Source organism: Marmota flaviventris, chromosome 9 (genome assembly GCF_047511675.1).
Source record: "Marmota flaviventris isolate mMarFla1 chromosome 9, mMarFla1.hap1, whole genome shotgun sequence".
Lineage (NCBI taxonomy): Eukaryota > Metazoa > Chordata > Mammalia > Rodentia > Sciuridae > Marmota > Marmota flaviventris.
Window position 1 is genome coordinate 73,172,882 of NC_092506.1, and position 17,850 is coordinate 73,190,731.

The 17,850-nt window shown below is 36.6% G+C and overlaps 1 protein-coding gene across 1 annotated transcript in view; it reads right to left on the reverse strand.

The window, feature by feature from the left end:
* The window catches only part of Sytl2 (synaptotagmin like 2), a 103,660-nt gene that overhangs the window by 14,312 nt on the left and 71,498 nt on the right, over positions 1-17,850 (reverse strand). Inside the window, exons 8-14 of the mRNA XM_034636734.2 lie at positions 16,240-17,554; positions 13,667-16,146; positions 10,551-10,652; positions 8,302-8,355; positions 7,036-7,083; positions 3,795-3,889; positions 505-624 (exon numbers count right to left, since the gene is read on the reverse strand). Coding sequence (XP_034492625.2) covers positions 505-624; positions 3,795-3,889; positions 7,036-7,083; positions 8,302-8,355; positions 10,551-10,652; positions 13,667-16,146; positions 16,240-17,554 — 4,214 coding nt within the window. The remainder of the gene's footprint in view (positions 1-504; positions 625-3,794; positions 3,890-7,035; positions 7,084-8,301; positions 8,356-10,550; positions 10,653-13,666; positions 16,147-16,239; positions 17,555-17,850) is intronic.

Here is a 17,850-nt window from a genome sequence, read left to right on the forward strand (position 1 = left end):
CTTCAGTGTATGCAAGAAGTTCTATGTAAAGTCAAATTCTCTCAAATCAAATCTAGGCAACTACACTTAGGGAGTTTTCATTTTATAACCCTTTCTGCATCCTTCTATAAGACAAAGGACACCTCTCCTATTCTTTTATGTGAATCAGTATATTTACTAACAGGCTTATTAAAAAGATAGGTACAATTCTATGTCTGTAAACAATATATAAAAGCATATCTGATATAAAGTTTTTATAATAGTTACCCCATTTGTTGCACAGAAAAATTTAGTGACTCATCTTCTTGGTAATTTAGGTTTATTTGTGAAGTTTTTAAAGTTAGAGAAATAAAATTTTTAAAAAAATTTTGTGCATTTATAATGGATATGAAATCCCTTGTGGATTAGAGAAAATGCTTGTGTCCTTACAGTCTAAGAACTACAATAGGAGGTCACTTTACAAAGCAGGCAAAGCAATGTTTAGAGCAGCAGAAAGATATTAACATGGAGCCTTTGGTTACATACAGAAGACAAGGACGTCATGCCAGAGGAGCTGCTAAGATTGGTTAAAGAGCTCGGGCTCTTCTTGTGTCTGCTGAGCTGGTAACTGCTTTCTGATGCTGTATCTGTTTCTCTGTCATCACTCTACAAAACATCATATAATATGCACAGTATTTAAATTAGGTATGAGTCAAGGGCAGAATCCCGTTTAGACAGAAAGGATATCTTGATATCCACTGATCTATGACATTTCCCAAGGTTAAAGGATGCTAGCATTAATTGTGGAGGAATAGGATTCAAGAGGGAGTGGGTGGTCTATACTAGAGCTCACCTAAGGAGGAGGGTAGTGTTTAGCTACCAGAAATAATAAAGTGATATTTCCACCTGCACAGTGCTATAGAAGACAACACTGTTAGGAGCCTTCTTGTCACTTTTTAAATATTATATATTTATGTTTCCCAGGGAACTTTTTTCATAATTACCCAGACAATGAAAGGTCTAAGATATCCTATCAGTACACAATGTTAATTCCTCTCATTTTTATTGTAGACTTAGCTTTAAAAATCAAATCTCTTTTTACTTGAAATAATACTAAACTAGGAAAAAGAGATGCTAGACTGATCTATTCAACTAAAATTTTAAACCACCCCTTATTATTTCTATAGTCTATTGTGCTTAACATTTTATTGCTATAGGAGAGCATATAAAATTATACATTCCACCTACATTAGACCTTAACACATTTCTTAGAAAATTTAAAATGCAGTAAGATACTTATTTTAATTATGTCCCAAGAAATATGTGCCTGGGACAAGAAAGTAGGAGTGGCAAATTTCATTATATTTATACCTAAAGTTTTTTGATGGTAGCCTACAAAGTTTGTGATTCAGAATGAGCTCCTTTTGGGGTTAGAGAGCTTATGGAGCAGTCCAAGAATTCCTGGGGTTATGGAGAGTAGTTAATTCATGCCAACATATTCCAGGACCATGCAATTATGTACAAATAAAATATGAATGCCAATTCTAATGAAGATTAATGAAAGAGTTAGAGAAATAAAATAAATAACTTATATGGATGAGAAAAAATCCTTTCTAAAGTATTAAAAAAAATAATACTTTTTAAATATCTCTGTTGTCACATTCTCTCCCCACATGCTGAATAACCATTTTCCTCTGTTATATACTATGTTCTACCTAGATAATCAGATAATTAGTCAATTATTGGAAGGGTGGGACCTTGTTGTGTTGAACTGGATCAGTGATTTTCACACAAGTGTGACCGATGCTAAGTCTCAAAGGGACAGTGGACAAAGAAACAAAACCTGATTTCATCTCCACTTTTTTTTTCTTTTTTTTTTTAAATATCCAGTTCAACTCCATGTAGTTGGGAAGGTAAAATAATACAATTCATCTAAAGCCCCAGAATGGACAGAAGGGTGCCCAGGATGCATGCAATGGAACATGATTTATATGTTACCCAGAATTTTCCTTATATTCCATCTACTAATAGAATGCTTGATAATAAAGTCTTTTATTTCTGGCATGTTCAATACACAAACCCAAATCATTTGAACTTCTTTCTGTGTGGGGTTTTGAGACAGGTTAAAACTGAAGGGAAAAGAAAAGTATAAAAAACAGAAATTGATATAATTTATCTTTCAAATTGTTATATGATTCATTCCTATGACAAACTAAGACAAAAGCAGATTACAAAGGTATAAAACCACAGAACCTCCATCCAGCTTATAAGTTAGTTCCAAAAAATTAATAGATTCTTCCCAAAGGAAACTGTAATGTGGGCTCTTAAGCATATGCAAGGGCTGAACATTTGCAGATACAGTTCATCTAAAGCCCCAGAATGGACAGAAGGATGCCCAGGATGCATGCGATGGAACATGATTTATATGTTACCCAGAATTTTCCTTATATTCCATCTACTAAGAAAATGCTTGATAATAAAGTCTTTTATTTCACCATCAGAAATCAGATCAAAAGCAAAAACAGCATACACCTTTAGCAGGTACTATGTATTAGTCACTGTACTATATTTTACTGCACTTAGGCCACTGATTCTCCACAATCTCGTGTGATAGGTACTGGGAAACCAGACTCAGGAAAACTAAAGAATTTGTCTTCTGATCACACAATATCAGAGGCAGGAATGGAAACATCTGACTCTAGACCTAAGACTCCCAACTACCTTACTACAAGAATGTGAGATCTTGGGGCTTGGTTTGTGGCTCAGTGTTAGAACAATCACCTAGCATATGTGAGGCACTGGGTCCAATCCTCAGCACCTCATAAAAAAATAAATAACTAAAATAAAAATATTGTGTCCATCTAAAACTAAAAAAAAATTTAAAAAGAAAGAATGTGGGATCTTCATTAAGTTAAAGCACCTGAGTTAAAGTCCTGGATCTATATTTTGTTGTTATATTCTGGTTTTGTTGTTGTTGTTGTTTTAACTTTTTATGGTGTTGGGGATTGAACCCAGGGCCTTGCACATGCTAGACAATTTCCTACAATTGAGTTACCTAGGTCTGCTTTTTAATAGCTATTGAATGTTGGGAAGGTGGCTTCACTTCTCTGAGGCTCTTTCCTCTTTTTTAAAAGAGAGAAAATAGTACCTACCATGTACAGTTAGTGAGAGCTGAATGTCAGAATGCGTATTACGTGCCTGATACATATCAATTCAATGAATAGTGTATGATAATAGTCATGTTCTTACCAGAGGTGGTAGTATACAGTTGTTATCAGCATGGGAATCAGATCTGGGCTCCAGAGTTGAGCAACCCCTTTCTGGCTGAGTCTCAGTTTCCTCACCTATAAATTCTGGGAATACTGATGATACCTACTTTTCAGGCTTGTTGGATGATTAAATGAAAAAAATTAAGGTGAAGTCCCTGGCACCCTGTAGATGTTCCTGAAAGTTTGCTGCGTCATTGTTACTTCATTATTATAACAAATGCTTTCAAGGTAGTCTTACTATCTAGACTAAGCTTGCACAAACCAGCTTTAAGCTACAGAGGGGTAATTAATTCATGCCAACATATTTCTGTCTGGATATCTTATTTTGTACCTACTTTGAAACAAAAGTCACATTCCCAAATCTATGCAATCTGACTTCTCTGACCAAAAAGAGTTACTGTTTGAGTCAACTGAGACAGAGCTTGCCTTGTTCCAGGATCAACAACACTGCCTCCATTGACTTGGAAAACAAGGTCAGACCTGCTGACCTCTTAGGACTCTGCCACAGTACAATATAAACACACTAACCTGGCTTTATTTTTCTGAAGGTGAAAAAGACAAACTTGCCTCATCTTGGAGAAATGCTGGAACAGACTTGCTCATCCTTTTGAATTTGTCAGGGTGGGAAAACAGATTATCTGGTTGTGAAGGCACTGTGGAAACTAAACAGCAGCATTTCAATTTCAAAATTATTCTTTCAATTATAAGATATTAGGTATAAGTTGAAAACACTTTTCTTTCATCTATGAATGGACACGTTTTGTAAAGGTTAAAAGCACAATAGTTGACATGCACAGGATTATGAGGTAAGCAACATGCAATTTTTACAAATTATATATATAGAGAGAAAACTAGCAAGGAGTTGAACCAAATACTAAATAAAAATTAATTAAAAACCCTTACTTCTTATTGAATTGGAGCTGGACTTGAATTAAAGTATTATGTGGATATGAATTGGTTTTACTTATTTTCTCATATCAGAGCTTTGAAAACCAAGGGCTATAATTTATTGGTTCATCTCCTCAAGATCTACTATATTAATAACATGCTTAGGCTGAAAAACTATTTCATCTGGACAGTAAGGATCTTTGTACATACTCAATAATAAGAGTGTCCTTTTCTACTGAATGACTAAGAACAGGTCTGTTTATTTAGTGATCATAAGGATTCCTTTAATAATAGTGTTTCTTACTCAATTATAAAATGTATAATTTTAAAATAATTGTTTCTTTAAATACAAATTATTTAGCCACTTTTGACTCAGAGAAGTCTCAATATTCAAGGCCAAGTGTAAATGGCTCAAGTTAGTATACTTTTAAGAATTTAATATGAAAATATAGCATATGTCTTCTTTCTAGGTTTGGAACACACAATAAAAGGATCAATTCTAACCTGAATTTGCATATCTTTAGAAAACTATTTTCTTCTTTAAGAATCACCAGGTCTAAACTTTTCTATTGTTATATTGTATATTGTGTGCATGTACAAATATGCAACAAATCCCATTATGCACCAATAAAAAAAATGTGGGATAGGCTGAGGGATATAGCTCAGTTGGTAGAGTGCTTACCTCACATGCACAAGGCCCTGGGTTCGAGCCCCAGCACCACACACACACACACACACACACAAAAAAAAAAAAAAAAAAAAAAAGTGGGGGGAAAAACCTTTCTTACAGTGAATCATAATTCTTATAATAAAAAAATGACAAGGCACTTGGTATAGCCTAACACATAGTAGGTTCTGTAAAAATGTTCTAAGCAAATTAACATTATCTGATAGGGAATCTGTCATACTGTAAATCCCATACAAATGTATTAACTTGTATCATTAAGAGATATAAAAATAAAACTATATTTCTGTGTATAACTCAAAAGACATTTCTAAACATTCATCTCTAAACATTGTATAAACTCATCTTTTATTGAAAGAAATCCAATGGAAAAAAACTTATCCACATATCAGTTATCAATTAACACTTAGACTTGCAAAGGACAATATAAAACAAAATCCATTCACAATGTCTTATAAAATATCTACTTTAATCACTTCCCATTAAACAACTTGTGTGTGTGTTCTGGGGTGAATTATAATGATATTAGTATAAGATGAGGTCACACAGTATGGTTCAATGAGAATATAAAAACTTTTTCATTATAACAACACTGCTTCTGATGTTTTCAAGGTATATTGTTGCATGATGCTCTGCGGATCAAACTCAATTATACTCACTAACCAAATGTAGTCAATTTTACATTTATGTTCTCTTTAATTATTTAGGTTTTGATCATATGTCTAATCTTGTCTTATGGCAGGAATATATATATATATATATTTTACTAGTGAAAAGATACTAAAAGTAATTTTGGAGAATATTACCAAAAATAGAAATTAATTGACCCAGAGTCCAGCATGCAATTTATCTATTTGCCTTGACTAATAACTAAGCCAATTAGGAGGTCATGTATGAAGATACAGCATGTGTCTACATATGTCTTACTTTCATTCTTCAGACTAAATATTGAACAAAACAAAGAAAAATAAAGTCAGATGCCCAAACTTATGCAAGTTCCAGTTCAAAAGCAACTAGAAAAACCTCTTCATCCAACACCTCTTAAAGGGCATAAGTCTTGTTTTGTCTGCAATAGCTAGACAGAGAGCAGATACTCACAAGGGCCAGGCCTGGATTGTCTTCTTTCCTAGGCAGTGCTTAAGAATTTGTCAAGTCATGTGCCAAAGCTCAGTGCCTTCACTGCTGGCAGGAAGACCTCATGAGCAAAGTTTCAGATTTCATTCTAGATGTCACTGACTTCTTACATCAGCACATCATTTCTCTACCAAATGGCTCCTTCATTTAGCTGCTTTCCTTTTAAGGCCTATTAGTACATCCAAAGGATGTTGGGAAATTATAATTATTAAAAATGCTGTGGACCCAAGGGCAGGCATGTGTCATTATCTTCATAATTCCATAGCCTAGGTTTATAAAACCAATTGAAACTAGGGAGCTAAGGAATCACACATGCATAGCTGCATGCTTTGCGAGGCCCCCAAAACACCTTTTAATGCATCATCTGTCCTTAAGCCAGTAATCACAGCTAAGTAGTGTAACCTTAAAATTGAACAGAAAAGAGGGAACAAACATTACCTTTGCTTGGTAGTGGACACTGATTAGTGGGTGGACATTAGTTGCCACAAGAATACATTTATTTCTTAGGCTCAGATATTCACTTGACTTTTAACATTGAATATTTATTGTTCAAATCCTGGATGTAATAAAATTTGCTTTTATAGATATGTAAAAAGGCATATATAACCATACTACATACATATGAACTGTATAGTTTTCTGGGGTCTAAATAAGTAATAAATCACTTCATTACTACAGTCTTATATAGAGAATGCAATAAATGAATACTCAAGACCTCACTGTAACATAAAAGTCAACTGAAATCAAAAGTGCCAATTTGACTTTAAGCAAAGACTCAAGGATCAGATAGACTGACAAAAGTCAATAATACTCAGTAATAGCAATAGCTATACACACACACACACACACACACACATCTATAGACACACACACACATATATTTTAATACTTAAATCTCCCTCAATATAACCACAGATTATTCTTTCAACATAGAAGTAGTAAAAGGTTTTTAACAAATCCTTATTGAAATGAAATAGTTTTACAAGCTGTGGGAGTTTAGCAATAATAAATGCTTTGTTATTAATGGGTTAGTTCTTTCAGTATATTTAACACTATGTGGAATGCAACATTTAGTAATTTGAGAAAGATCCCGCTACTCACTTCCTGGTATGCATTCATTTGTATCTTGTTCCTGATCTGCTTTTTGATCTACTCAGAAGAGTAACATTGAGAATAAATACCATTTTAACAGAAGAATTAAACAGACATGAAAGTAAAGCTCAAATATCATTTTCACAACTGAAATTGGAGAATACACGGAAAGTTCTCAGCTTGCTTTCCATCTGTATCCCAGTGTGATGCTTCATTAGTCTCTTTAAGGTTTCCTAATCTAACATCCAGCATAGGTGATATGTAGCCTTTTCTGCTGATTTGCTAAGCCACAGCACAGAAACGGGAAGGAACACTGAACTAGGAGCAATGAAGCTGAGATTCTATTCCCTGCCCTTCCCCTGACTGACTAGCTACAGGAGCTTAGAAAAGTCACTTAGTTTTTCTGAGCTTTTCTTATCTGCAAAATGAAGATTAAAATCCTTATCCCACCTGCTTCAATGAGATTGTTAAGAAAAACAAATCTATTACATAAGAGTAAGGAGTAACTTTGAGGAGCTCTATTGCTACATTTTGTATAGGAAAACTCTTTTGAGTATGCATTTTTATGATTACAGTAAGAACAATTTACAAAAATAAAAAAGCATAAAATAAAAATTGTACATTTGCATAAATTCTGAACTATAAAAATCAGACTCATTTCTATCTCCCCCCCTGACCCAGGCACTATTACTTTATTTATTTTATAACTGAATTAAGTAATACATAACCCATTGATAAGCTTCAAGATCTTCTAGCTCCTTAATATTCAGAATCAATTCTAAATCCTCAGCCTGTACTATTTACATAAGCTGAGACAGGCTTCCCCACCCTTGTTCTGGGGCCCTTTCCTCTGAACTTAAGTCTTAACCATTTGTACACAAAGAGAGCTAAATGCTGAGCCTTAAGCATTAAATATAGGAATAACCTAACCCAGGAACCCATCCCCTCTTCTTGCCTTCAAAAGGAGTTCTGCAAATCAGAGTCACAAAAATCAGCTCATATGCATAGAAATACAATTTCATATTTATAAAAACCCTTGCTCCCCAAGGGTCTCTGATGAGATCCTTACAATGGTTTCACCAGCAGAAGCCATAAAGATACAAATAGTGTTAAATGTACCAAGTCAGAACCATTTTTATAATAACTTAGGCACTATTCGCCACATAGTGGTAAATGACGTTCTTCTATTTATCCAACAGCTGCGTCCGAGTAACTGCACAAATCACCCCAGAACTTAATACACAAACAGACATGCAAATACATAAAGATATTTACCATCTTCAGCACTACGTACTAGTTCTTCTGGCAGATTATCTACTTTTGCTTGATCTGTTCAGGAGAAATTAATAAATGGTTAACGAGACTGCCCCTTAGAAAAAGAACAATGAGATTGTCCCTGGAAGCTCCCGGACTTGGAAGCAATTAGTCAAGATGCGGTGAGGGGTGCAACCAAGATGTCTTCCCAAAATACTTTCTCTTTAGATTAGCTACTTGAGCCAGTGCCATAGCAGGAGCTCCCATTTCATCCCGGATGCAGCACACATCAGCACACTGCTGCACACCGACTCCCAAGGGTTAGAGGGTTAGCTCAGAGCAAGCAATTGGCTGACAGCAGGAGAAAGCGCGGGGCTGCAACAGCCTCTCTATTCTTCTGGAAAGGGTAAGATGCTGGCCATGACTAACACCTCCCCAAATCTATGGTCATTAACAAATATTTGTGTGTATGCATCATCGTTTGCATATGCCTCTGGGAGGCTTGCTTGGGAAGTCAACTGAAGAGATGTAACTGGGGACCAGCTGCTAAGTGGAATTTTGGCAGGCTAGTGTGAGAGTGGGTATCGGTATTTGGAAGGGAGCCTGCAGGAATACCCGTCAGCTGATGGTGATTTTTTTTTAACCCTACACATTCCTGAATACTTTAAAGCTGCACCATGGAAATAGCTCCATGCTTCAGAGACAAAGAGGTTTGCTAAACTGAACGATTGTCACTGAGGTTTTTTTCTTCAAGGCCTATCACTGACATAAGGAAGAACAATTAAGGCTGTCCAACAAAGGATGAGACTGCCTTCTCTAGAAGCATCCAGGCGGATATGGGGGTTGACCACCTGTTAAGGAGGCATTAGAGGGAATTCCTGCTTGGCGCGCAGGGGTGGGGGTGGGGTGGGGGGGTGGGGACTTTGAAATGGGTGACCTTTAAGGTCCCTCCCAAACCTAAGATTCTAAAATCCTTGGGAAGGTTAGGACTACCTTCCAAATTGGGGACATTTTCTAGATCCCTGGAAATCTCTGAATTTTAGAAATTTAGTGAAGCGTCTTTTTCAGTTTTCTTTTAAAACTCTGACTACTTAGTCTCAACTGAAGGTGTTAAAATATATAATAAACCCAATGGTCAATTATCAATCAATTAATTTGGCAGTGGTTAACTTTTAATCAATTTTTCCTTATAACCATGTGAAATCCCACAGGTATATCTTTAGCTTTAAAAGGGTAAGAACCAAACCCCTAGAAGTCATAGTTCCACTTGTCTGGCACATGGGTCCCTATGGATGTTATGTTTTCTGTTAGTACAGAAGAAATCCTTCACCAATTAAAGCAGCAGCCAGTGGGGAATAGTGTACCTAACATATTGTATGTTAGGTAGTCTTTTGGTTTATAGACCCAATATCCAAGAGAAATGTGGGAATAGAAAAGAAGGAATGAGCTGGGTATGGTGGTACATACTGAGACAGGAGGATCATGTGATCAAGTTCAAAGATAGCCTCAGCAATGTAGCAAGGGTCTGAACAACAGCAAGATCCCGTCTCAAATTTAAAAAATAAAATAAAGGGCTTGGGGGCTGGGGATGTAGCTCAGGGGTAAAGCACCCCTCGGTTCAAGCCCTAGTACCAGAGAAAGAGAGAGAGAAATCCTTGAAGCCAGGGACTAATTCAGACCCATATCATGCAAAATTCATTAGACACCTAACACTGTCACATATAATATTATCACTTCACAAATGTTAGTGACAGTTATCTTTTGAGTCCCAGGTCTGCTGTGTGATACTAAGCAAACTATTTTACCTCTCTGAGCTTCATATTCTTTATCTATAAAGTGGGGATAACAATTATTCATCTCTCATAGAGCGCTTGTATTGGTAAAATGAATTAATACATGTGGAATTCTTAGAAAATTTTTGGCACATAATATTTTATAGATGTTAGCTATTACTATTATTCCATTATTGCTACTAGCTGCCACGATCCTTTAAAACACTGTACTTGAGTAAACACTCAAACTGGGATGCTTTGATTCAAGGAAACGTAGTAGTGTAGGAACCAAACCTCATGCATTATTTTTGAAAGCAGTGTTCTGGACACTTAAGAGTGAGTCTCTGATTCAGTATACTTGGGGAAGGTTATTCCCATCTGTCAACCCCTGTATTAGGAGTTTCAGTGCACGTCAACATGCAGTCAGGCCACAGAACAGCACATAAGCACTTTTAAGCTAAGATGGAGCATGAACAGTGGGGCAAACTTTATTCTCACTTGATAAATCTGATGAAATGTCTTCTAGACTTTTGGAAGGCATTTTCCTAGCAGCACTCCTTTCCAAAGCTTTCAAAACAGGACTGGGTTCTTCTTCTGAACCTGTTATAAGACAAAACCGATGAACACTGCACAATACAAAAGAAAAAATAAACTTTAAATAACGAATGGACATTGAAATGGTGGGTTCAAAAGAGAAATTATGGCATAAGCCTCCCTACTTTTATTTGTTCTACCAAGCAACTATTTAACAGAAGAAAATTAAATTTTTCCACTACTAATATTCCTTTAATTTTTTTCTTCATTGAGAAATATTTGCAAACATAAATCATATAGAAACAAGATCAGCACATTGATCTCCTAATTGTTTACACTTTTATTTTAGGCACACGATTTATTTTGTCCAGACTTTGAATCTTCCAGCCACAAAATGATTTTAAAAGCATTTTAAAAATTAGCCTGGCGCTGTGGTGCACACCTACAATCCCAGCGACTCAGGAGGCTGAGGCAGGAGAATTGCAAGTTTAAAGCCAGCCTCAGCAGTTTAGCGAGGCACTTAGTAACACAGTGAGACCCTGTCTATAAATAAAATATAAAAAAGGTCTGGGGATAAGCCTCAGTGGTTAAGCACCTCTGGGTTCAATCCCTGCTACCAAAAAAAAAAAAAAGGGGGGGGGGGGCTGAAAACCATGAAACCATGGAGGGCAGGATTTAGAGATTTAACTCTGTATGCAAATGGGTACACAAATGAGGGACTTATCCAGATCAACAACTCAACAACTATAGGTTTTCTGGATTTTATAATTTAATAAAATTTCAAATAAAATGTTGGTAAATAAGTGGGGAAGTCAACTTTTTATTTAACTAAGGCATTTTAAAAGGGAAGATGAAATTCTATCCTTTACTAATGGCTTCATTTTGTAAAAAAGAAAAACATTTTAGAACAGAGGGGAAAAAAGGGCATATTTTTAGACTAAGAATAGTCCTGAAATTAAATACATATCACTTTACCAGAAAAAGTCTCAATATTATCATTTCTTTTTTTTTTCTTTCCATTTTAACAGTGAAAAAACTCCATCCTTGATAGTCCTGGTCTTAATACTGACATTTATCACTGTCTATACTCAGTGCCTAAAACTGTGGCTGTAAAAAGGCACTTCAAAAATATTTGCTGAATCAATGAATGAATGATTCAATTAATGAATCAATGAGTTTAAGAATCACTTCTCTAAAAAACTAATTTCCTGAAATGCATTCCAGCTCTGCCTAACATTGGTACGCATTCCACAGCAAATAGATTCTGAGATGAACAAGATTTGAGGTGTTTTTTGTTCAAATTTAAGAGGTTTCTTATTGCAAAGCTTCTCGGAGATTTTGACAAGCTAATAAAATACATAATTTCCCAGGATTTCCAAAAGTATTTGACCATGGAAAATTTCTTTTCCCTAAAGAAACATATTGAGGTATTGGTTGGTTAAGAGCTTGGCCACAAGTCAAACATGTTAGTTTGTTCAGCAAAATTAGGGTGGTTTTGTAGTAAGGTTCCTACCCAACTCTTACCTACACACTTTCCAGTTTGTTATAGAACAATAATTTAGGTCAAAGGATATAAAGCCATGACTATACCATCGTATACCTCTTACTTGGCATTTAATTTTAAAATATCTTCTCTGGGCTCTGACTGGGTGATAATTTAATATCACCTATTTTTTCCTTAGGCTTTTTGATATTCACTTAATGACATTGGTACTCTATAAATCTGGCTAGAAATATTAGGTGATAGTCTTTTAAGTGCAGATTTGCAAGCCTCCTATGGGTCAGTTTACCCTAGAAACTCAAAGGGCAGTTTATTAAGAGAATACCCAACAAGGTTAATATGCTGAATTTATTACATGTTTGTTTTTAGAGACTAGCATTTCATTTAAAAAAAAAAAAAAAAGTAACATTTGTTAAATGGGCTTCAATTTAACTAATTAGGATTAAAGGTAGATCTTTAGTCAGTGTTCAAGGAGTGATGCTACATCTGCTTACAAAGGAACTCAAATCTCAAAAGTCAGCCACTCAGTAAAGCTTATCTAGTTTCTATTAAACCACAAGGGGAGCTGGGGTTGTAGAGTGCTCGCCTACCATGCGTGAGGCACTGGGGTTCGATCCTCAGCACCACATAAAAATAAAATAAAGATATTGTGTCCACCTATAACTAAAAAATAAATATTAAAAAAAAAGCACAAGGAAGGTGATGAACACCAGCTGTGCATTTGGTTGAAATGTCCCAGCCAGAGAGCATTCTCTATCATTTCATCACTTGAATCAGGTTAACTACTTATTCCAATGTGCTCTGGGGTTTCCCTACTAAAATGCCCAAGAGTTGGTGAGAATAGAAAACTGAGACAAGTCTTCTTTATAGCCTGGATGAAACCAGCACCCTCAGATCCACTTAGATGAATTTTATGATCCAGTAAGACTTTAGCAATTCAGTCAAGGCTAAAGCCAAATAAATGCAGCTGCCAAGCCATGACTTTAGGTGGAATCAGGTGAAGTCATCTGACCAAAGTCATATTCTAGAAGGTGAAGTTTTTGCAGATAATTGAAAATGACGGGAGAGAACAGTGACCAAAACACTGCAGCACAAAGTATCTGAGGGAAGGAAAGGCCCAACCTTGCACTTCATCCCTGATATTTAGCCACACCTACAGGAAAATGTTACTCTTAAATGGGAAATTTGTGCCCAGTTCATTATTTTTTGTGATTTTTTTTTACAACTCTTACTAGAAACTTCTATTAGGATTGTCAATTAAGAAATTATAATTATTTCCAGGAGGAAGACTAATTTAAATGTTTTAAAGATGATTTCTAAACCCCAAATATTGTTTTTAAAATGTTGGAGACCTAAGAATTCTATAGGTAGATTAACGAGAACCAAGGATAGGCTCTGGAACACAAGCTTATAGGAAAGCTGTTTCTATGTAATCATTTGAATAAAGAACCAAAGTGACAAAAAGAATTCAGTGCCATTTAGAAGTGTCAAGTTAATAAAAAAATGTTTTAAAGTCATCCTTTACATCAGTATTCCATAAAGCAGATTTATCATGGGTTAAAAATTCAAAAATGCTTACTAGAAGTATTTCTCCAGCTTTCTGCATTAGAACCCGTGTTTCCATCTGAAAAATCAGAGTCAGAGAAACCTTCTTTTTCTTGCTTGTTGACTTGTCTCTTATATGGTGATGTTAGCATCAATTCAACTTTACTTATTTTTGTAGGGTTTTCTTTCTTTGTCAGGAGAAAAATAGGTTGCTTGCTTTTAGATACACTTGCTTTAGGAGCCTCCTCAAAGCCAGGTTCCTGAAAAGTCCCTAGTTCCCCTGCAACATCACTTTTGTTGTCCCTGTCCTCTGGGGAGCTTATTGTTCTAATGGTCTCTATTTCATGGTCCACATAAAGTGGTGAGGTTCCAGGGATCTCAACCCCACTTGCAGAACCACAAAAAACAACTGATGAATCACTCACAACTTCATCTCCTCCCAATACTTTAACAATTTGTTTGACTTGAGATTCCAAACCATTGCTTCTACCCTTCATTTCAGAGGCTCTTGGTTCTGCCCAGAACCCAGACTTCTCTGACTGTGAGGGCTCCTCCTCAGGAATTTCTTCCTTTACTGATACCTGGAGCCAATGAGGTGGAGCTTCAGATATTTCTTTAAGAAGTTTCTCAAACCCAATATCAAAAGCACTCTCAGTTATTGATGGAACCTCAGCCTTTACAACAGTTTCTTCTATTTCCTTGGGATGGAATTTGGAAGCAGCTTGCCTGGGTGCCTCAGTACTACCTAGTAAGTCTGCTGGAGAGTGTGTCCCTGTATCCTTTTCATATCTTGAAGGGGAGGTTTCTAGTGTTTCCTTGTGGAGCTTTTCTAAGCCAGCACTGAATTCAAGGAACTCTGATTTGGGTTTAATAATTGTTTCTCTCACAATTTCTGCCACTTCCTGAGGTAACTCTTTGTCATAGTGTGCCAGAGTGGAAACAGATGAGCTAAGGAACTGTTCTGACTCAGATAGCTGTTCAGATATCTGAGTGGTCAAATGAGATCCAACTTCATGAGTTTTATCAGGAACTATAGTGAAGGAATAAAAATCTTTCGTATCTGGAATGATGGTGTCCATGGTAGCCCACAGTGGGATTGCACCCAGGGAATTTGGGGGGCTGCCCGCTGCCTGTACTCCTTCAGGAAATTCTGCTTTCACTTCTTCAGAACCTACTTCCCTTGCAGAATTACTCAGCCAAGCTTCTCTAAGTAGCTTCTTTAATACAGCATTTACATCATTCAATGCAGGTTTAGATGGAAGAATGACTCTCTCTACAGTCTCTGAAATTTCCCTTTGAGAAGGCAATGCTCTATCCTGGGGAGCAAAATGAGCATCCCAGGAAAAAGGCATGTCTTGTGGAGAGTTGGCCACATCCTCAAAAGAACCCTTTCTGTGAAGATGGGAAGGCTGATGCAATGGAGGAGAACTTCCTGCACCCATCTGAAGCAAGTTATCTGTGTTGAACTGAAATTCGCCACTTTCAGCTTTCTGGGTGAGAGCTGTATTTCCCAAAGTTTCAAAGCCCTCTGATGAAGGAGCTATTATCTCTCTCTGACAGCCTTTCAGTTTTATCCCCTTTTCAAAAGATCTATCCTCTTCAAGCTGAAGGTCAGTTCCAGTGGTAAGGGGTTCTAACTTGGTTTGCAAGGGTGAGTGTGATATTCCAGTTGCTTCCTTCAGGAGTTTGTCTAGACTAGCAGCCAAAGTGTTTTGTTTGACCTTTGGAGGTATCACTGTTTTATCTACATGCTCATCAATGACCTCTTTAGGTCCTTTGGCTTCTTTCTCATCATCAGCAAAATCTGTATTATGAAGCCAGTTCCTATCTTCAGAAATACCTGGTTTGAGTATTTGTTTTCCATGAGTTTCTCTACCAGAAGGTTGAATTGCTGGTGATGAACCTTCTGAAACCAACTTCTGTACACTGTCACTAAAAGTGTCTCTGTAGTCTTTAGATAAAACATGTGCTTTCACTATGGATTCCTGAATCTCTTGATCTAAGTAATCCTTTGCTTCCTTAAATACTGGAGTACCAAAGCATTCCATATTATTTTCCATATTTTCCTTTGATGACTCATTTTCTGCCGAATGATGAATGGACTTTCCAGGTGGCCTCAATGGAAATGTGGCTTCATTTGGTAGCACCTGGAGTATGCATTTTGAATTTAATTTCTCCATTTCCCCTCTTGGCATAACAGAGAGCACCTCTGTTTGGTGGATATTTCTTCCTAATGATTTAATGTCACTGAATTCCTTGCATTTCTGGCTAGTTAAAGACACAGAATTTTTTTGGCTTATTATAGTACTCTTCTCAGGATTATTCTTACTGTTTGGATTAGCTCCTAAGTCCCAAAACTTTCTCAAATTCTCAAACTGAGAATGATTATAAACCTGTTCTGTATTGGGTTCATCCATTCGTTCTTTTAGGGACATAATTTTAAAGTTGGCATTTGATTCACCAATTGGAAATCTGTCTTTCTCCAAAGAAGTGTGTATTTCATTCCCAATATTTGAGGGATGTTGCAATGCTGGTAAAGTAATGTCTCTTCTAGAATGCAAACTGTCTTCCTCTAGCAGACTTTTTATATGCTTGTTTGTCTTATTCTGAAACAGTGACGTTTTATTTGATTGGTCAGCTGAAGGATGGTGTTTCAACAGACCTGATATTTGGGGACTGGTCTCTTTAGGCTTATTTGAGGAATGAAAACTGGACAGATGGGATGCTTGATCATCCTCATCAAAGACTACTCGTTTCGCAGTGAACTGACCATATTCACTCTGGTCGGTAGATAAACTGTCCATGAATATATCCTGTGATCTCACAGGCTGGTTTGCTTTAGCAGTGGATTGTTCCTGGCTACATGAAGATGTGGGTTCTTCATAAGTTAACTCAGCAGCAGCTTTCTCTCCTTCCCAAAAGGATATTCTGTCACTCACTCTTTTGTATTTCTCTCTTTGCACTTGGTTCTTGGGAACCTCATCAGCTTCTTGCTGTAAGTGAACCTCAGGCTTTTTGGAAGGAGCTCTACTGTTGGCAATCCCAGGTAGCAACTCCCTATTCTCCGTCTCTAAGGAAGCCTTCAGGATGGAAGTATTTCCTTTTTTGCTCTTTCTCTCTGCTTTCACATCATCTTTCAAATTTGGTTCCTGGACAATTGCTGAAGAGTCAAAATCTACTTTGGAGTTTCCTGTATATTTTTCATGAACATGAAGCTTGAGTTCTTCTTTACCTAAGCTGCCAATATTCTTAGTGTTACATGAAACTTTGACTTCTGCATTGGATTCTTTCAGAAAACTATAAGGGCAGTTATTGGTTGGGAGAGGTACCCCATTTCCTTCTTCTGTTCTTTTTGATCTTTGGCTATTGTCCATATTTTTACTCCCTTGACTTGAGGTACCATAACTTGCAAATGGCTGTGGTATAACTGGACCTTCCTTCGGGGTATCTTGTTGGGACAAATTCATAGATTTGGGTCTGATATTTATAGCATTATCTTGGAAATGTTCAGAAACCAACATATCTCCGTCTTCCTGAAATGTTGAATCAAATTTCACAGGCTTCAATTTAACTTTAGTGAATGATAGTGCCTTTAAATCATTTTCTTTCAGACTGGTGTCATCTGTCACCATGGCAATAGCAATCTGCGACTTTGAGTCTGTTTTACCCTTGGGTTCTATTCCTCTGGGATGTTGGAAGGACGACTTACTGTCGTCTGAATGAGAACTTCGGTTAAACCAGTCTAGGACTTTAGTTATGGAATCGTCAGTTGTCTTCTTGATCTCAGTGGCATATGGACCAGAGTGTGAGGATGTCTTAGCTTTCAGAGTCGCAAGAAGAGGGAGCTTACCTTGCTGATGGTCTCTAGAACTGCAATCTGGCACCTGAGATGGTTCAGGTTCAACACAATGAGACAGTTCATCTGCAACATAGAAATGCTTTTCTAAATAAGAAAAAACATGCCAAAGAATGATTGTCAATCACTTATCTTTTTTAAAATGCACTTTTTATTTGCACTTTCTACACTGATAGCAGCTGTCAGAGGCTATAAGTCATCCTAATTAAAGTATTCTACCAAAGGTGCCCACTGACAGTAAAGAAAGGCAAAGATAGACCCCTGGAAGTATGTGTGTGGACCTAATTGGGAAATTTCTTTGAAGTCATTGGCTTATTTTAAAAACTCATGTGAATTTTACATTCTGATCCATGTTATACTTT